The sequence below is a fragment of the Arctopsyche grandis genome, chromosome 5 (assembly GCF_051622035.1).
Source record: "Arctopsyche grandis isolate Sample6627 chromosome 5, ASM5162203v2, whole genome shotgun sequence".
Lineage (NCBI taxonomy): Eukaryota > Metazoa > Arthropoda > Insecta > Trichoptera > Hydropsychidae > Arctopsyche > Arctopsyche grandis.
In genome coordinates this window covers 26,290,598-26,311,761 of record NC_135359.1, presented here as the reverse complement: position 1 = coordinate 26,311,761, position 21,164 = coordinate 26,290,598, and the positions used below count along the sequence as shown (strand labels likewise).

At 32.4% G+C, this 21,164-nt stretch overlaps 1 protein-coding gene across 1 annotated transcript in view; it reads left to right on the top strand.

The window, feature by feature from the left end:
• Nucleotides 1-9,456: 9,456 nt before the first annotated feature.
• The window catches only part of LOC143912394 (uncharacterized), a 30,200-nt gene continuing 18,492 nt past the window's right edge, over nucleotides 9,457-21,164 (top strand). Inside the window, exons 1-3 of the mRNA XM_077431672.1 lie at nucleotides 9,457-9,545; nucleotides 9,591-9,703; nucleotides 9,778-9,875. Coding sequence (XP_077287798.1) covers nucleotides 9,457-9,545; nucleotides 9,591-9,703; nucleotides 9,778-9,875 — 300 coding nt within the window. The remainder of the gene's footprint in view (nucleotides 9,546-9,590; nucleotides 9,704-9,777; nucleotides 9,876-21,164) is intronic.

The following is a 21,164-nucleotide window of genomic DNA, read 5'->3' as shown; positions in this document are numbered from 1 at the left end:
CGGTATATTCATATCGGTAGATCTTTGTTTCTTAATGTGTGTAGAAACACCCTCTCCCCCCCCCCCCCTTCCACGATAAATGTGGAATTATACTTGTAGCCCCAAAGTGGCTTAAACCAAGTACATACCGGTATATGCATATCGGTAGATCTTTGTTTCTTAATGTGTGTAGAAACACCCTCCCCCCCCCCCCCTTCCACGATAAATGTGGAATTACACTTGTAGCCCCAAAGTGGATTAAATCAAGTACATACCGGCATATTCATACATCGGTAGATCTCTTTGTTTCATAATGTGTGATGAAACAGTGGTGATTTAAAATAAATCACAAGACTTGTAGCCCCAAAGTGGTTTAAATCAAGCACCCACCAATTTAGGGTTGTTATTTCTTCCAAAATATGTTGGATAGATTCTGGTGATAATAGTTAAAGTAGAATATTAAGATTCACGGTGAATCATTGAATATTATTACCTTATCTCTACGAATAGTTCAATTGACAGCTATAGTAGAGAATAACTGTATTTATGAGACGAAATAGTGCAACTTTCTGAAACAAATGTCAAGTGCTGAAAACGAGGTAATAGAAGCTTCGACTTCCCAGTCGCATAAAGGTCGAAATCCAACTAGGGACGTAGAACCTATTAGAGACAGGTCAAGCTCTAGAATACATCAGACTCGAAGTCAGACTCAATCGATAAAAACATTAGCGAAAGAAAATAAAGTAGAAGTTACAATGACGTCAATAGAATTAAGGTATTCGGGCGCGTTTAAAAGACTACAGGAGAAAATAGACAGAATCTCCGAAATAAATGAAGGACAGTATCAATTTATTGAAAAAGCATACGACTATCTCCAAAAACTCCATTATGAGTATTTAGACAACATCACAGATATAGAGCAGGCGGATCAAATAGACGAAGAGTTCTACATAATCACAATGACAATTCAAAATCTTAAAGCAGCATTAGAGAGACAATCCATTCAAGATTGTAAACTGAAGGTAGAGCAAGCAACAATTAAATTTGCTAGAGATAAGTTACCGACGTTAACCATTCCCACATTTCAGGGAGATCCATCTGAATGGCAATCGTTTCAACAAGCTTTTAAGAATATAATAGGAAACAAAACGGAATATTCGAATGTCACGAAATTGCAATATTTGCATCAATCCTTAATCGGTCCCGCTTTGGCAGCTGTATCAGGTTTAGATATTAGCTCAGACAATTACGAAATAGCTTGGAGTATTTTAGACAAGCAATATAATTTACCAAGACTTAATCTCAAAACTAGGATTAATTCACTTTGTGACTTAAAATTAATCACAAGAGAATCACATATCGAATTGAGAAATCTATTGAATCAGGTAACAGTGTGTATTAAAAACATTGAATCGTTGGGTTACGCGAGAGAAATTTTAGATCCATGGGTAACATGTTTAGTTCTAAGGAAATTACCTTTTAATATAGTAAGAGACTGGGAAATATCGCTGGTTAGCAGAGAAATGCCACCATATGAAAGTTTAGAGACATTCTTGCAGAATAGATGTAATGTATTACAATCTACTGCATCTGTAACTACGGTGAAGGAATTCCCTCATAGTCGTCAAAGAATCATGAGAACTCATGTCGCGAACAAAAACCCATCAAGTAAGGTAAACGCATGCGCATTCTGTCGAAATAATCATTTCATAGGCAAATGTGATAAATTCAAAGCAAAATCCAGTATGGAAAGAAATGAATTCGTTAAATCTAATAACATGTGTTTTAAATGTTTAAATTCATCGCATAAGATAACAAATTGCAAGTCTAACTATAATTGCTTAAGGTGCAAACAAAACCATCACACTTTGTTGCATCAGGACGATACATTTAGTTCCAATAATACGGGAAGGAAGTCAATTAATGCTCATTCTACTCATTTCTCTCAAAGGGAGATAATTTTACCGACGGTACAAGTAGACATTATAACGTCCAATGGAACGGTCGTTAAGGGTCGCACATTATTAGATTCCGGCTCACAAGTCAACTATGTTACCACATCTTTCGCTAAGAAGAATAACTTCAAATTAGAGAAAATCTCTCAAAAAATTGTAGGTATCGCTAATCAAGAAAGTAGCATTCGTCACATCACCAAGGTGACCATAAGGTCTTCAACCACTAATTACTCAACCAAAGTGTTGTGTTTGGTATTACCAGAAATTACTGGCGAAATTCCAACTGTGAAACTGGATCAACAGTTAATTTCAATACCAGCGGGAATCAAGTTATCAGATCCCCTTTGGAATAAACCGACGCCAATCGATTTATTGCTCGGCGCCGAGATTTGCGTTCATGCTATGAAAGCAGGAACCATCCAGTTAGGAAAAGGTATGCCTATCTTAAAGGATACCGAATTCGGATGGACAATAGTTGGTCCATATCCCGAAGTAAATAATGCTCCAGGGAAGAGCCACATAGGCTTAAGTCAATTAGACAGTCACATTCAAAACTTTTGGATGATAGACCAGGTTCCTATGGTAAAACATCAATCTCTTGAGGAGAAAAGATGTGAGGAACATTTCCAAGCACACACATCACGAGATAAAAACGGTAGATTTTGTGTAGCTTTACCATATAAAAATTCCCCGGTAGTATTAGGAAGTTCATTGCACATTGCGGAGAAAAGACACAAAACTTTGGAAAGACGTTTTTTAGCCAATAATAATTTAAAAATGGAATACAATAAAGTTTTAGAAGAGTATATAAATTCAGGACATATGTCAGAGTGTGAACCTCCGGAGGCACATGAGGTTCATTGTTATTCACCTCATCACGTCGTAGTTAAGGAGTCTAGCCTTACCACTAAATATCGTGTAGTTTTTGATGCGTCCGCAAAGACAACGTCCAATATCTCACTAAATAATATTTTGATGGTGGGACCTAGTGTCCAATCAGATTTGTTAAGTTTACTACTCAACTTTCGACTCCATAAATACGTGATTACTGCGGATATTAAGCAGATGTACCGACAGATTCAAATAGCAGAGAAAAATAAAAATGTACAATTAAATCATAATTCGTTATGGTGGGACGGCCCTAGTTGGTTGAAATTAGATGAATCACGATGGCCTCGAAGACCTCCTGAGATCACAATAGATCTTCCAGAGAGAAGGGTAGTCACTAACGCTACCCTTGTGAGGGAAAATAATTAGATAGATAAATATTCTCATCTTCCAAGACTCCTTCGAGTTTTATCATATGTTCGTCGGCCACTAAGGAATAAACAATTAAACGTTAAAGAAAATAACGAACCGTCCGCTTTCGAATTAAAAGATGCTTTAAATAATTTGATAAGGTTATCGCAAATGGAATCATTTCCATTGGAATATCGTTTGCTGAGCAAGGGACATCCAATTCCCAGTAGCAGTAAATTAGCTAAATTGTCCCCTCTATTCCATGAGAATTTAATTTGTGTTGGAAGTAGACTTCCTCTGGGAACAACTCTATCAACGTCACCCATTATCTTGTCAAATAAGCATAAACTTACACACATGATTGTCCGAGATGCGCACTTGAAATATATTCACTTGGGTACTCAAGCCTTACTGTCGTTATTGCGGCAGACCTATTGGCCATTGGCCGGACATAATACTGTCAAAGGAGTGGTGCGTTCATGTGTCATTTGTTTCAGAAATAAACCACTGTCACACAATAGATTAATGGGATTGCTCCCGCTTGAACGTACCACTGCGAATTTTCCTTTCAGTCATGTGGGGATAGACTTCGCAGGACCTTTTCCTGTGAAGAGTGGTTGCAATAAGAATTCTAAGATAATTGAGGGTTACGTTTGTGTCTTTGTGTGTTTTTCCAGTAAGGCAGTTCACTTGGAACTTGTCGGAGACTTAACGAGTTCAAATTTCTTAAATTGTTTAAGAAGATTCGTAGCCAGACGTGGCAGGCCCAATACGATATATTCCGACAATGCTACTAATTTTGTCGGTGCAAGTCGTGAACTCGTTAATTTAGTAAAATTAATTTACGAACGTCCTCATGAGGAGAAGCTACTACGGTATGTAGCCTCCGAAGGGATTCGTTGGAAGTTTAACCCGCCAAGGGCGCCTCACATGGGAGGGCTGTGGGAAGCAGCGGTTAAATCCATGAAGATTCATTTAAACAAGGTGTTAAAGGCCACCACCTTAAATTTCGAATCATTTTGTACGGTATTGACTCAAATAGAAGCTTGCATGAATTCCCGTCCTCTTAGTCCCTTGTCTTCGGATCCACTAGACCTTTTACCCCTCACACCTGGACATTTCTTAATTGGCAGATCCTTACTCGCTCTTCCAATGGAGGTTAAATATAACACTAATGTCCATGCCAATCTGCTTCAGATACAATTGACCACAGCAGCATTTTGGAAACGTTGGTCGGCGGAATATTTACATTCTTTGCAGTTACGACACAAATGGAAGAAGGACTCGAGCAACAATCGGAGTGTGGGTCAAATGGTCCTGTTAAAGGAGGAACACATGCTGCCAACCCGATGGGTCTTGGGTCGAGTCACTAAATTGTATCCCGGACCAGATGGCAGAGTTCGAGTCGTCGACGTCTTTACTGCCAGCGGAGAGTTTCGTCGGTCCAGTCATCTAGTAGCGCCATTGCCGATTCTACCACAAGGACCACTTGACAGGAAGGAAGATCAGCAAGAGGGAGGAGAAACAGCAGCTTCAATTCCGTCAACTTCGGTAGCTTAGTTTAACCCGAAGACACTACCCCTAACTCATATTATTTATTAGATGTAATCATGAGTTTAAATCATTCAATGTTAATAGTAGTACTCCGTAATTCACTTTAATTGTGTTGTGTGTATAATTTAAGCTATTTTCATTTTAACATTCGGCAGTATATATCTCCGAATTTAATCTAATCATTTTGTCTTTATAATATAAGACTTGTCTCATGTCATCACTCGGAAGGATTATATCCGAGTTTAAAATAAAAATTTAAATTTAAAAATTTAAAATAAACTGTTCAAATTTGACAGTTAAAATTAGATTCATGATTTGTTAATGTTAGTCTCCAAGCCACACTTAATGGAGCATCTTAAATTATTTCATGTCTACTTAATTATAACTTGCCGGGAGTCATCCGCAGGTCTTATGTTTCTTGTTATGAAAACATAAGTTAACTCTTACTGTTTATAGTATTTATGTGAATCATAGAATAAGTAAATATTATAATACTGAACATTTCAATGTTTAACGTAGAGACATCTATAATCATAGTTCACTTTCATTTCCTGCTTGTAGGAATGAATGAATGAATTTCCAATTTACTTTTAATTTAGCAATGTTTGTGTTACTTATTGATGAAATCAAGTTAACTTAGGAGCATTACACTCACTAATCAAGTTAAGTTGATCGGTAATAGCTGATCTGTATTGACTACTGTAATAGTGTCAACATTGTATTGTCTAAGTTAACATCAAGATGAGGAATGCTTAAGTTTTAAACCATATACAGTCCACTCTCTCTTCTTTAAAGTAAACTTATCTTGTAATGCTTATTCACAGCTTCAAAGGAGATTTCAAAAATTTTAATGTAAATAGAAACAACATTCACCAGAGGTATATCTATAAGTTGAAATATTACTGAACCAATAAATTGATTTTATCCTCACACTGGATGAGGCAAAGGTTTCATTATTCACCCTCTATTTAATTATTTGAAGAGCTATGATTTATTGTAAACGACTCGTCAGTAATGCTGTAACTCTGTAGAATAACTGTATTGTTCAACAGTTTTCCTATGTGGGACTATGTTCCGACTTTTGTAATGACGTGTGGCAAACAGTCTTATTAACTGATTGTCGATTGGCATTATTGACGAGTTGGCATTAGTGTCGGCCCAAGCGGAAATACGCGACGGTCGACAGAGTTCGAGCAGACGGCGTACGGACAACTTGTGTTCCGTACGCTCCGCTGAACCACCACGTGCAAATTTTACATTTCAATAAACTACATCAAACCATTATCGAAGTCTTTTCCAACAGATAACGTAAAAATATCAAATATAAAATATAACATAAGGAATGTCTTGCACCTACAGCCAGTTCCAATAAATAAGAACCAACTGCAAATACATAACATCACTGTGAGGCCCAAATGGAAGAGAGTAAATCAAAATTCCACACATAAATCACAATCAATCATGAAAATTGATTATATAAAAAAATACATAAAATTGAATGTATGTTTGTCTATCTGTCTGTCTGTCTGTCTGTCTGTCTGTCTATCTGTTTGACTGTCTCGCATAGGCTCCTAAGCCACTCAACCGATTACGATAGAACTTTCAGGATTTGTTGTATGCATGTCCGGGAAGATTACTGTGAAAAAAAAACCTCTTAATAATAATATTCGTAATTACGATTTTAGCGACGCGAAAGTATGAAGCGCCATTGTGTAGTCAAGGAAATGTGTTTGTTGGTAATCGCGTTACCAGTTGGTTTATGACGACACGGCGTTAAAGAGATTTTACTCCACGGCATTGAGCTCCAACTAGTGCTTCCAATCCCGGAAGGTTACTTCAGCACCGGGATTACGGTGCTGGGAATTTTCGATCCCGGGATCCTGGTGCTAGCACCGGGATGAAATGGATAAGGAAAAAAGTTCAATTACATGTTTTCATGCAATTCAATTACATGTTTTCATGTGTTCAATTGCATTTTGCAAACTATCCCGATGTTTCACGCAAAAAATACTCCCATATTGGCGTTCTTATTTTGAGAGTTTGGCAACATTCTTTAAATTTTCGGTTCGCATCCAAAGATTTATAAGATTAAATAAAACACAACCGAAAATTTTTTGTGACTCATTATATTAAATGAAAAAAAATCATTATATTAAAATTAAAATTAAATATTGAAAGTTAAAACAGAACATGCACAATTTAAATAAATTTTCGAGATTGACCTAAAATTAGATCATCAACAATCACATACAGGTAATCCTCGACTTAAGATGTTTTGACTTACGAAGATACGCACTGAGATCGAAAAAAAATCAAAGAATTATTATTTTTACTTCTCCGTAAAGCACAGTCATGTATTAGTATGGGTGATCCAACGATTAACTAACTAGCCCGGGGTGTTGTCGATCACATCAAACGGATTTTTTTATTCATCAATTGTTTCTCTCGTCGAAATAAATCAAGTAATTAAATCATTTCAGAGGTAAAATTTATCGGATAATGTGTGATTATTAATTTTATTTCGACGAAAGAAAAAAAACCCTTAGACAAATCACCGACATCCGACACCGCGTTTTTTATGAATTGTTTTTTTTTTATCGATCATCGACAGTCGAAATACAGTAACATATCGTGACGACTTTTAAGAAATAATAACAAGATGAAATTATAATATTTCTCTGGTTTTAAATGCGTATCGTCGTAATTCAAAACATCAACGATGATCTAATTTTAGCTCAATCTCGCTCTTTAGCTTAATTTTGATATTTAATTTTTATTTGATTTTTTTGATTTTTAAATGCTTTTTATTATTACGAAATTATGTTCAAAGTACATCTTATATCTATTTTAATGGCTACTAATCTACTGATCATTTTCTATTTTACAATTTAATTTAATTTGGTTAGTAATCATAGTATTATATTATTCTAATGTACAGCATAATAGGAAAAAGAGCTCAAAAACCTATTTACAATGTTAATTGATATGAGGTTGAAACTTCTCAAAAATGTAGTAAATTACGAAAACATTAATATTTTTAAAATAAGCTAGACAATTTTAAAACAAGCTTTCTTAAACTTAAAGGGGTTTTATAATTCCCCTTTATCAACATCTCCATTTCTTTCATGTATGTACATACATACATATACATATATTTGATTTCTTTTAGTTATCATTCTAGTGTCATATTTTTTTTGTAATCTCTTTGTATTTGCTTATATTCATTTTTCTTGTTCACTTTTTCCTATCTTATTTTTATTTTATTATTGTTATTTTGAATGTTTTATTTTTTTCTCATTTAATTTATATATATGTATAATTCAAACGCCATGAGTCTTTCGGCTTTGCCGCCTCCCCAAGTATGGTTAGTAAATAAATAAAAGATATTAAATTAAAACATAAATAACCTACTACTTCCGGTTTAGGTAACAATATTTAAAAAAAAAATACTATTGTATACAATTCATCATACCTATGTACATGTACATATTATGTCCATGTTAAAAATATTTAACTCGATCCGATGAGTGGAGATAATTGAATATAAAAAGTTAAAAAATTACATATGTATATCTAGGTATAAGGAGAGGTACCACTTTTGGTCAATCTAAAATTTTTGCATCATAACTATAAAGATGTCAGTAACTGATACTAAGAATTATTTATTTATTTATATATATTTTGGGTATCAATTAGTTATTTATTTATATATATTTTAGCTATCAATTAGTGTGATAAGCAGACTTCGACTAAGTACAGTTGCTTTTCGCACAATCAATGGTTCACTATTGTTAGTTTCTTAGAAAAACCATGGTTTCTGCTCTCTTGCTTTGAACATTTTGGGAGCAGTCTATTATTAATAATAAGATTAATGATATTCGAATTATGTATCTCTAAAATACAGGCACATATAAAAACACAATAGTTTTTTTTAAACCATGAAAACGCAATCAGTGATGCTGAGTTCGAATCAATCAAATTTTCTCATGATCACAAAACTTCGTCTATTCTTACTAAGTATAACATATGTGCATAGATAAAGTAAAAATTATATAACACAATATCATAAGTTCAAATTATAAATCGGTTTTATATATGTATAAAACTATATTTATAAAAAATAAAAATGTTGAATATTTCAATTGAATTCTCTGCTTGAAAGATGTCGATTCATTGGGATTGATTATATAATGAATAATAACACGTTAATTAAATTTAAAGGTAACTCATGCATATTCGTATGTTTGATATAGGTAACAACACTGGTGTAAAAATACATATGTACATACATACATAGCACATATGTACTAACATTTAATCTTAATTTTTTTATTCAATAACTATAATCTTTATTATTATTAAATTATATTATTCTAATGTTAATCTACAGCATAATAGGAAAAAGAGCTCAAAAACCTATTTACAATCCTTATAAATGTTCATAATACATCTAATACATAATATTCATTTTTATTTCAATATTTTGTACGCTACTGGTTTTATCCTGCTGGTTAAAAAGTTGGCCCAAAATCGTCGTTGGTTTAGTCCGTAAGCACCATAACAGGTACACTCGCCTACTTAAGTTTTCGTTGAATTTTATTGGATTATTAGTTCTCTTAATCAACTTTTATTGTTTTAATTCATTCGAATCCTAAGTGCGACGGTACATTTCCAATCCGGATGACACAAGAAGGAGTGCATCAAGTTTGGAAAATCGATTCGAGACGAAATGACTGTCGGTGGAAATTCCTCGAGAGCGGGCGGGTATTGCGCACCGGCACGACACGGTGACGATCAAAAATGCCCGATATCGAGAAGGTAAAAGTAGTCGGAGCATCCCACCATTTCTTTTCTGTCGACCAGCAGTGGCAACAGGAGAAAGAGAAGAGCCGGAGTAGTCAATCGTGAACCTGACGGCGGAGAGCCAACACCGGCGGTCGCTGCCGACTTCGGAGAAATCGAACGAAACTACCACGGTCAGTGACGTGATGGACCCGCGATGATATTGTTCAGTGTTGTGATTAAACGAGTACTGTACCCAATCGTACAGTGTGTGACGACGAAGAACTGTTAAAGGACCACATACCGACCGTTCCTAGCTCGGCCAGTTCAAACTTAACCCATTCGGATATCAACCGCTCACCAAAGGTACATATTCCACGATACGAACTCCATTTACATAACATAAAACATCATAATATCACCGAAAATTTAATTTAAATCATTCCAGACACACACACACGTGTATGTACATTGTCACTGCTTACACTTTTTTGTCAGGTTATCGGACAAGTTTAGCATTAATTTAAATATACGTTCAAAAGTGGACGTTGAGATTTTTACACTTTCTCCGCGCTCAGTCGTCGATTTCGACGACGCGATGGTTTTACGATTATATTTAAAATGCAGTCTAAGAATAATTCACTATCTGAATTTAAATGCAGAAGAGTGTTTTTTTTTTTTTTTTAATATACATACATTTATGCATTTAATTCTTTACGTGTCAGCTTTGAATGCGTTTTTTTTTGTTTAATTTCAAATGCGAAATATTGTTCGGAGAGAAATTTTCGTGTGACTTTCTCTCCGCAACATGCGGCAAATATAAATTTGCAAATCGGTTAATGCTAAATAATAATTTAGCAGTGCTAATGTTTACGTTTTGAACTGTGTTTGTGAGTGATTAAAATAATAGTGTCAATGAACTGAATGTCTCGTATCGTACGACTTTCCGGTGAAAACATGTATATACAATTTTAACGTTAATTTTTTAAAAAAAATCCAAATAAAGTGACCATAAAATGGATCAATAACTATAATAATAATCTCATAAAACAAGTCATGGTAGTTACTAAATAGCAACTTAACGAAGCTCTTAAATCGATAGATACAACACAGTAAAATATATGACATAACGAACCTTTATAATGAAAGTATGCTCTCGAGTACTGAATAATAAGTGTATTGCAATAATAACCATATTCAGCTTATTGTATGAAGTATTTCCCATGAAAACTATGCTAAGTGATTCGTTGAAGCTGTATTTTGAGTGGAATACATAAATTCAAATTAATGCTAGTTACATTAATTAAGAGCACACTGAGCAACCCTCATAGAAAAAGTATTAATGATACCATTTTTGTTCAATGAAATTTTTGGTATGCATAAAATATGTATTTAGTTAATGCTTGTACTTGTAAGATGATGATACATTTAATTAACGTGGTGGGCATTAGGTCAAGTACTCTTGGCAAACATATCGTGTGTGCAAATATTTACCGGGAATTGCTTCATCGAGTGTTTGACGAGATCATTATTTCACGGCGATTTATTTATGCGGCGAGGTGGGGTTTGTTTATCGACAAATTTTTATGCAACACTACATACTTCGTTTACTTTCATTGTAAAATCGAAAACAAAACCGTTTCGCAAAAAAGTGAGATGCGTAAAATTTTGATTGTCATGGTTTCTCTCATTTCGGTTGGCGTTTTCTGTGCCAAGTTTAAATAAAAAAGGCAGCTGACGTTTCTAGTTGTCACTTTCGATTATATTTTCTAGCATTGTCTCCAAAAACTGAAGACTAAAATTGTAATTGACTGTAAAAGACTGAAATTGTAGTAAATATGTATTACAGACGATTGATTTAATAAATATACATATTGAATTCATTATTTTTAACTATGTAGTATAATTTCGTCCAGCCCTAGATTTTTTTTTAAATATGATTATAGTTATTGAATAAAAAAATAAGATTAAATGTTAGTACATATGTGCTATGTATGTACATATGTATGTATTTTTACACCAGTGTTGTTTCCCATATCAAACATACGAATATGCATGGGTTACCTTTAAATTTAATTAACGTGTTATTATTCATTATATAATCAATCCCAATGAATTAACATCTTTCAAGCAGAGAATTCAATTGAAATATTCAACATTTTTATTTTTCATAAATATAGTTTTATACATATATAAAACCGATTTATAATTTGAACTTATGATATTGTGTTATATAATTTTTACTTTATCTATGCACATATGTTATACGTAGTAAGAATAGACGAAGTTTTGTGATCATGAGAAAATTTGATTGATTCGAACTCGAAACGCATCACTGATTGCGTTTTCATGGTTTAAAAAAAACTATTGTGTTTTTATATGTGCCTGTATTTTAGAGATCCATAATTCGAATATCATTAATCTTATTATTAATAATAGACTGCTCCCAAAATGTTCAAAGCAAGAAAGCAGAAACCATGGTTTTTCTAAGAAACTAACAATAGTGAACCATTGATTGTGCGAAAAGCCACTGTACTTAGTCGAAGTCTGCTTATCACACTAATTGATAGCTAAAATATATATAAATAAATAACTAATTGATAGCTAAAATACATATAAATAAATAACTAATTGATAGCTAAAATATATATATAAATAAATAACTAATTGATAGCTAAAATATATATAAATAAATAACTAATTGATAGCTAAAATATATATAAATAAATAACTAATTGATAGCTAAAATATATATAAATAAATAAATAATTCTAAGTATCAGTTACTGACATCTTTATAGTTATGATGCAAAATTTTTAGATTGACCAAAAGTGGTACCTCTCCTTATACCTAGATATACATATGTAAATTTTTAACTTTTTATATTCAATTATCTCCACTCATCGGATCGAGTTAAATATTTTTAACATGGACATAATATGTATATGTACATAGGTATGATGAATTGTATACAATAGTATTTTTTTTTTAAATATTGTTACCTAAACCGGAAGTAGTAGGTTATTTATGTTTTAATTTAATATATTTTATTTATTTATTAAACATACTTGGGGAGGCGGCAAAGCCGAAAGACTCAAGGCGTTTGAATTATACATATATAAATTAAATGAGAAAAAAATAAAACATTCAAAATAACAATAAAAAATAAAAATAAGATAGGAACAAGTGAACAAGAAAAATGAATATAAGTAAATACAAAAAGATTACAAAAAAAAATATGACAGTAGAATGATAACTACATACATGAAAGAAATGGAGATGTTGATAAAGGGGAATTATAAAACTCCTTTAAGTTTAAGAAAGCTTGTTTTAAAATCGTCTAGCTTATTTTAAAAATACGAATGTTTTCGTAATTTATTACATTTTTGAGAAGACCATTTTTAATCAAGACCAAACTTTAATCACTCTATTTCTATGTATAAGTTTCAACCTCATGTCAATTAACATTGTAAATAGGTTTTTGAGCTATTTTTCCTATTATGCTGTACATTAACATTAGAATAATATAATACTATGATTACTAACCAAATTAAATTAAATTGTAAAATAGAAAATGATCAGTAGATCAGTAGCTATTAAAATAGATATAAGATGTATTGTGAACATAATTTCGTAATAATAAAAAGCATTTGAAAATCAAAATCAATAGCAATTAACATAATAAATTTAGTGAAAATCCGTCAACCGTAATTTATCTCGTTTTTTTTTCATGTATAATAGAAAAAGTTTTAAACAACTTAAAATTGAAGCTGATATGTTCAAAATTCTAAAAATATACATATTAATGTACTTATATACATATGTGGTATAATTCTATTGTACTTAAAATGTAAATTTGTATACTTAACAACTTCTAGTCATCATTATATGTATGTGTATATGTACTTATGAGTATAATATTGAAGTGGTTCGATTAAAAATAAATTTGAACAACAATCATCGAATTCCATTGATAACTAAACATCAATCGAATTGTTGATTGATCGATTAAAACAAAATCGTTATTTCGCCGAGCACGTGCGTCGTCGCATTACGCAGATCGTAGGTGCGCGGAAAATGCAGCACGGGGCAGTTTTCCCGGAAAACTGCCTCCGGGGGGGTCCACATCTCGTGTGCCAGCGGTAGCGGCCGATGACCGGCCACTCCTTTTTTTTATTTTCTTTCTTTTGATGGGTTCTCGATGAGAATGAGCGCCAGCCAGTCTAAGGCACACACACCGGCTTGAGTCACGGCCAGTTTCGGCCACTCGATTTCACTTTTAGCGGACTACTTACCGTCAAAGTGCGCACTTATTAACTCTTAATCTTTACGCTTCGAGATTTCCTAGTGTTATAATGTGATCGCCCCAGTATCTACCACCACCCCCCCCCTCATATAAAACGATGACTGGGATGATTTTATCGTTAATTCTTCTAGTAATTCGTGTGAATTAAAATTTTTGACGATTTTTTCATTTGGAGAAAGCGTTAATATTACATTTGTATAATTGTATAATTCAACTAGTGGAATTTTTATCATATTTATAATGCATATGTCATCATCATCATCTACAGCCGTTCACCATCCACTGCTGGATGAAGGCCTCTCCAACACGCTTCCACTCGGCTCTATTTTGCGCAATTCTCATCCATCTCACCTCACATATTTTCCTAATTTCGTCTACCCATCTTCGCTGCGGTCTTTTGCATTCTCTCGAGTACCATTCATGCACTTCTTTCGTCCATTCTTCATTGCCATTTCAATCTCTTTACTCTATCTACTATGTCCACTACCCTTTTCATGATTCTCACCCACGTGTTCCACTTCCTGTCTTTCCTCGTTCATATTTCTTTGAGAGCATTGAACTTTGTGTAGAATCTTGGCGTTCAGTGTCCAAGTTTCACATCCATACGTCATGACTGGCAAAACGCATTGATCGAAGATCTTTTTCTTCAGACAGAGGGGCATTTTTGATTTAAAAACAACATTCATTCGCCCAAATGCACTCCATCCTAATTTCATACGTCTCTTTATCTATTCATCTTTACTACCGGACATGTCAATTATTTGACCTAATTATAAATAATTGTTTACTACTTTATGTATAAAGCCATAAATAGGCATGTATCGATGGCTTGGTGCACAGATACTGTATGTCCATTTTTGAATTTGTATTGACTTTTGAGTTTGTTGATGCTGGAATAATTCAGGTTTTTCCTTTCAATGGAAATTATGTATGCCACATAAATTACATTGAGAAGAAAAATCGGAATTATTCCAGCATCCACAAACTTAAAATTCGATACAAATTCAAAAGTGGACATGCAATATCTGTGCACCAAGCCATCGATATAATATATATATTTTTTTAATTTATCATTGATAAAACAGTACATACGTATATGATATTCGAGTGCCAACGCGTGTATTATGTACATACATACATATATACGTGTGTATAAATAAAGATAAAAAAAGTACTTAAAAAATGATATTGAACGGTATATGTTATTATATTTCATTACCAATTAGTCCCTGTCGGTGTTGTTAATTGGAAGTTTTAATATGATTTTTATGTTGTGTGTAAAAAAAGGTGTTATAGTTCAGTTCAATTTTATTATAGAAAAAAACGGATTATATGAGTCGTTATATTTGAAAGTGGCGAAAGTTCAATTTTCTATGCCAAAATCACAATTTAGGTGTGACTTAATTCACAATTTATTATCACTTATTTTAATTCGATATGTCCAGAATCTCGAAAAAGCAGAATAAACGTATTACAGGCCACCAGTATTTTTAATTATCGTTAGATGCAAAACATTATATTTAATATTTCTCAAAATGATGAAAAATGGACTTATGCTACTTTCAAATATAACGGCTCATATGTAGGTTCTATTGTAATTAAATTTTAATTTTTATATTAATTTTTTATTGCATAAATAATAGTTTAATTAATAATGGCATGCTAAAATCGGTCAATTGAAAGTTGTATTTTCTTTTGGCATTATTGCGTTTTAGCAATTATTATTATTATTTGTTTATTAAGATTATTTTATGTAAATCGCGGCGATTATTAAGTGGCTATAAAACTATACAAATTAAAATAAAATGAGTACTTAAATTTTTCGGTGATGAAACTGGACATTAATTAAATCCTGTTAAAAATTGAGATGTTATTAATATAATAAGTGGTTAAAGATGAAAATAAATGATAACTCGAGATATTTTTATAATTAATAAATACAGCAATATAGTTCACATGTCAAATTATTTTTAATACAACATGAAAATTGTTTTTTTGAGATATACATACATAGAAGTGGTGCTTAGTTTCCTTTGTCAGTATTTGTATGTACATATGTGTATGCGCATTTATCTAAAATATAAACGATTACTGATAACCGGAAGTAATTTGTATCTGGAGTCGTTCACCTCATAGGGAGAAAGTCGCGTGTTGGCCGCACCGATTTACTCTTTTTTTTTTCGTCGGCTAATTTCGATATCGCTTTCTGCGGCGACCGTTTGGGGAAAATGTAACAAAATCGAATGATTTATGCGCGGATCGTTCAGTTTAATAGGCGAGTATTAAAGACTTCTTCTCAAACGACCGAGTCATCAATTAAAATTTTCTCTTAGCTAATAGTCGACTGCATACAACTGCATACACTTCGATACAATTCTTTCGTAATTACGATCGCCGTAAACGTTAGAAAGGCGTAACAATTTATGCGTACGTATTCACGGAGTTTACTTTGCTAAATTTTACCTGATTTACAACACTGACCACGTATAATTTAATTATATCCGGAACAGTAATCGGATAAGTCGACTAAACGTACATACATACATATGTTATATTACATATAATGCAGGTAGATAATGAACAATACCGTGAGTGAAACAAATCCATCCGATATTGGAAGAGATGTAGGTTTTAGGAACTTGATTAGCTTTTTTATGCTTTCCTTTTTTATTCAAATATGCTTTTTTGAGTGATGTATTTATTGCCATATCACGTATGGTTTTTATGGCTTGGCATATTTTTACAATATGTGTTTTTAACGACGTACATTAATATGTATGAACATAAATGAGCGAAATCACTCATACAATTTAACACTTAAAAGTCGTATAATATTTATGTTTATCTGAACGTCAAGTCACGTAAAGCTAATGCGGGTTGAATTGATACATCATCGCCAGTATATACATATAAACGTATCTCGACCTGATTTTGGATTTTTATAGTCATTTCGAATACAAGGTTGACATATTTTTATTTTTAAAAGCTTTTATTCGTTTGTTTTAGTTAGGACCCATATAACATTGAAAATTGGAAAAAATGTATATAAAAAAATGGTTATATTATCTTGAAAACGTTATGCGACAGGTACACATATTTATTTATATTATTTTTTTGTATCTACGCATTGCCTTACATGTAATATATATTTTATGTATTATATATCTATCACATGTAATAATAAAAAAAAGTCCTAGAAAAATGAAGTATTTGTTATTACATTAAATATCTTGAATTATTGACACTTTTTACATTAATATATAAATTTTATCAGCAAATAATATATTATTCATATAATGCGAGAATTGTTAGAATTCTCTATTATATAAATTTATATGGGTGGTGTATATACATATGTATATATGTATGTACATATTTATATATGAATTCTCAATTGAAATTATACAATTTATTTATCTTTTAACGAGATTTGAATTACTATAATATACTTTTCAATTATATTTATTTTTTTTATTTTACATATATACCAGGAAGGCCTTACAGGTAAATCCCAATGCGCCTTCCTGGCCAATTACAAATACAAATGCAGCATTTTTTTATTATAAGTCGTTGAATTGCGAGACACTGAAAAAACTCGCAAATTAACGAGACATCTATGAATTGTACATAAATTTTTATTGTACATCCATCAAATTTCAAATAGTGGTGACATAGTAGGTAGGAAGGATTTTTAGCCAATTTTTTTTTCCGGGAACCGTTTCAACAATGAAATCAGAGAAAATTGGCAAACTCTGATAGGAAACGATCAACCTGGAGTCACAAATCCAGGTCTGACCAACAGCATACTCTGAAAAATTCATTTTCATTCAGGGATAGAACCCGGCACCTTCTTGACGGTAAGCAGTAGCTTAACGTCCGAGCTATGCTGCTGGAAAGTTGAAAGTTGATTAAAATTACCGGGGGTCGAAGATTGACTAGCCAAATGCCATTCAACATATATACATAGAACCAGGGCTTTTTTTTTTAAATAAAGTTGCCGGAACTCACTTCTGATCGAGTTTTTTTATTGGAAAAGATTGTATTCAAATTATATTATATAGAATATTCGTTTGAAACATAAAAAATTCTGAGATAAAAAGGTGCCGGAACGCCGTCCCACCGAGTTACATGGGAAAAAAGCCCTGCATAGAAATATTTTTGTATGCTCAAATTTACATAAGATTTATTGCGAAAATGATTAATACCCAAAATGCCATTTTAACACGATTAATATGAGTATGTATGTATTTTATCATTGACTTGTATATACATATGTTACAATTGAAGTGTATCTTCCGGTTGTAATATATTTTGACTAGCTGTAATATATTCCACCTAACCCACGTAAGCTGATTTATACTGTGAATTACATTCCAACTGGTCAAAATATATTAAAAATGAAAAGATAGTTAAACTATAAGTTGATACCAGGTTTGATGAAGAGAGTAGGTTTTCGTGAAACCGTCACTGGACTAGTAAATTGAGTTGGAAAGTCACATTTTTGTTTTGAACACATTCTTAGAGTTATCGTAATATAATACAGTACTCATTATAATAATTCGTAATATCTTTGTGCAAATATGAATATATTATTGTAATTATAAAGCATTGCTAAAAACAGCAGAACTGTCAAGACTCAACTGTTAGAGATATTAAAACTGGTGCACTTTTTTGAAATTGTATTTGCGCTTGTAGAGCTATGATTTACTAGTTGATTTGCATTCGAATATGTACAATGTATGACCCAAAACGTCTAAAGTATTCGTCAAAACATCAGAGCTGTCAAAACTCAACTGTTATATTACAACTGGCGCACATTGTTGAAAGTGTATTTACACTTGTAGATATATAATTTACTAGTTGAATAAGAATGACCTAAAACGCAAGTTGGAATATATAACAGCTGAAAATACACTTCCATTGTAACATATACATTTGCTTTATGAACACCGCTATATACATACATATATATTTGCTTTATGGACACCGTTGGAATTAGCAATTCGTTTATCAGGATCAATTACTTTAATAAACTTCTGCGAAATAACTATAAGTAACCGAGCCAACTAATTATTATTTTTAAAGCAGAATTGCTTAAACTGCTTGTTTCATCGATACATTTAAGTATCATTGAAATGCAAGAGATACTCTTACACTTTTTCGAAGGCAGGTATACTTGAATGCACCCAATCAAAAATACAAACATACATACAGAGAAAGGTTATAATAATAGAAGTGCCTTTACGAATAAATAAATTGTTTCATTAATACGCGGTACGTCTCCATAACTACGCTACAACGCACGGAATATAATCAGGGTCATCACATATTCACAACAGAAATTAAAGTTTTATTTTGATATCGATTTATTTAAAATTTTAGTATATGGTGGTGTCGGCCGTTGGTGGCCAATCTGATTCTTTTCTCAGTTGGCGGATTATTTTTATACATTTTTTGTGTTTGTCTGGCCTTGGCAATTATCAACAAAAATATATATCTATAATATAAAATGAACGATGTTTATATTAATTAAACTTAAATAACACTGTTCGACACGAAAAATGGTTCAGAGACGAGATATGACTTTTCTTATAGATCTATGCCCAGTAAATACGAATCTGGTAATTTTTGATTTTTAAATACTTTTTATTATTACGAAATTATGTTCACAATACATCTTATATATATTTTAATACATACTGATCTACTGATCATTTTCTATTTTACAATTTAATTTAATTTGGTTAGTAATCATAGTATTATATTATTCTAATGTTAATCTACAGCATAATAGGAAAAAGAGCTCAAAAACCTATTTACACGAATCTGGTAATAAAAAATGTTGATTGGCTCGAGATTCGGAGATACATATATGTACATATGTTTTTTTAAATCGCTATCGTTATATATCTTGGTGTTGTTCAGTCGATGTCTCAGAATCTGTCAATTTTCTGTTCAAAATGAATATTGGAATCTATATTCCGGTATTTTATCTGTCATTTTTAGTACTTTTTAGCTTTTAAATCTCTCTAAGTAGTCGTCCAGTTCAAATCAAAAGTCAAAAGTACGTATTTTCACTTGGGATATTTTCCCACTGTTAATACTATTTTATATTGAATATTTTCTATTGAAACATGTTTATTGGGATAGTGTTCTGGCCAAAATATTTTTTATTTTCGTTTAAAATGGTTAATTGGAAGTGTGTTGAACTTTAAATCGATAAAATTGCGAGCAAAAAGCTCGTACTAGTGTTTACTCGTATTTACACGAATCTGAATTGAATTAATAGGGATAATATATTAAATTATCTTTATATGAGAATTAAATAAAATTCCACTTAGAAAAATCATATTTCGACTCTTCTTGTGGATTAATAACAAAAATTCTATTGATAAAATAAACGAATTTTTGTTATTAATCCACAAGAATAGTCGAAATATGATTTTTCTAAGTAGTATTTTATTTGACAACCACAATATAACGCCTAAAGGTCTGAACGCACTATGCCTCAGTCGACCGATACGACAAGACACGTCAGTACGCGACCAAATATTGTTTGTATGAAATTGTATTAGACATCACGCACTACGCGTTACGCGACAGAGTTGCCTTTTGTATCAATTTTGCCGTGTCGTGTCGTGTCGCAGCGGTCGACCGACGCATAGTGCGTTCAGACCTTAAAGCCACTTCTATTTTTATAACATTTCTTATCTGCATACATAGTTCTACGTCAATAAACATAATTTGAATGGTGAAATTAATTTTTGAATACACATCCAACTGCATACACGTGCCTACATATGTATGTACGTTCGGCTCGCACACTCGATTTGATATAACGCACATTCCGATTTGTGCAAAACGAGTTTCATTAAACGGCAATAAATAACGTTTTTAACAACACGTAATTAAGCCGATGTGCGGCGGAAGCGATCTCTGTCGGCGGTAACTTTTTACCGATAATTTAACCAAAAGATTGATGCGACCAGATAAGTGGTTATAAACTCGCGCTATCGTATAATGCATACGTACGATTATTATCATTCGGCGCGTTGCCGCAAAGTATAATATAACTACCGCTCGTCATTATATTTATACACATAAACACTATAATATGTAAGCGTAGACGTATAATATACATACATATACATACATAGTATCCGCATGTGATCCTCGAACAATTCCGGTCGAATTTCTCCCGGTTCGGTTCGTATTTGAACGCGGACAAATAAATTGCGAGCGAGCAAGATTGATACGCTATTTTTTGTACGAATTAATTTGGTAGTAAATTTGAAATTGTTTCATGCATACATTTTAAATGCACCGTATGATCGCGTTTTTTTTTTGTT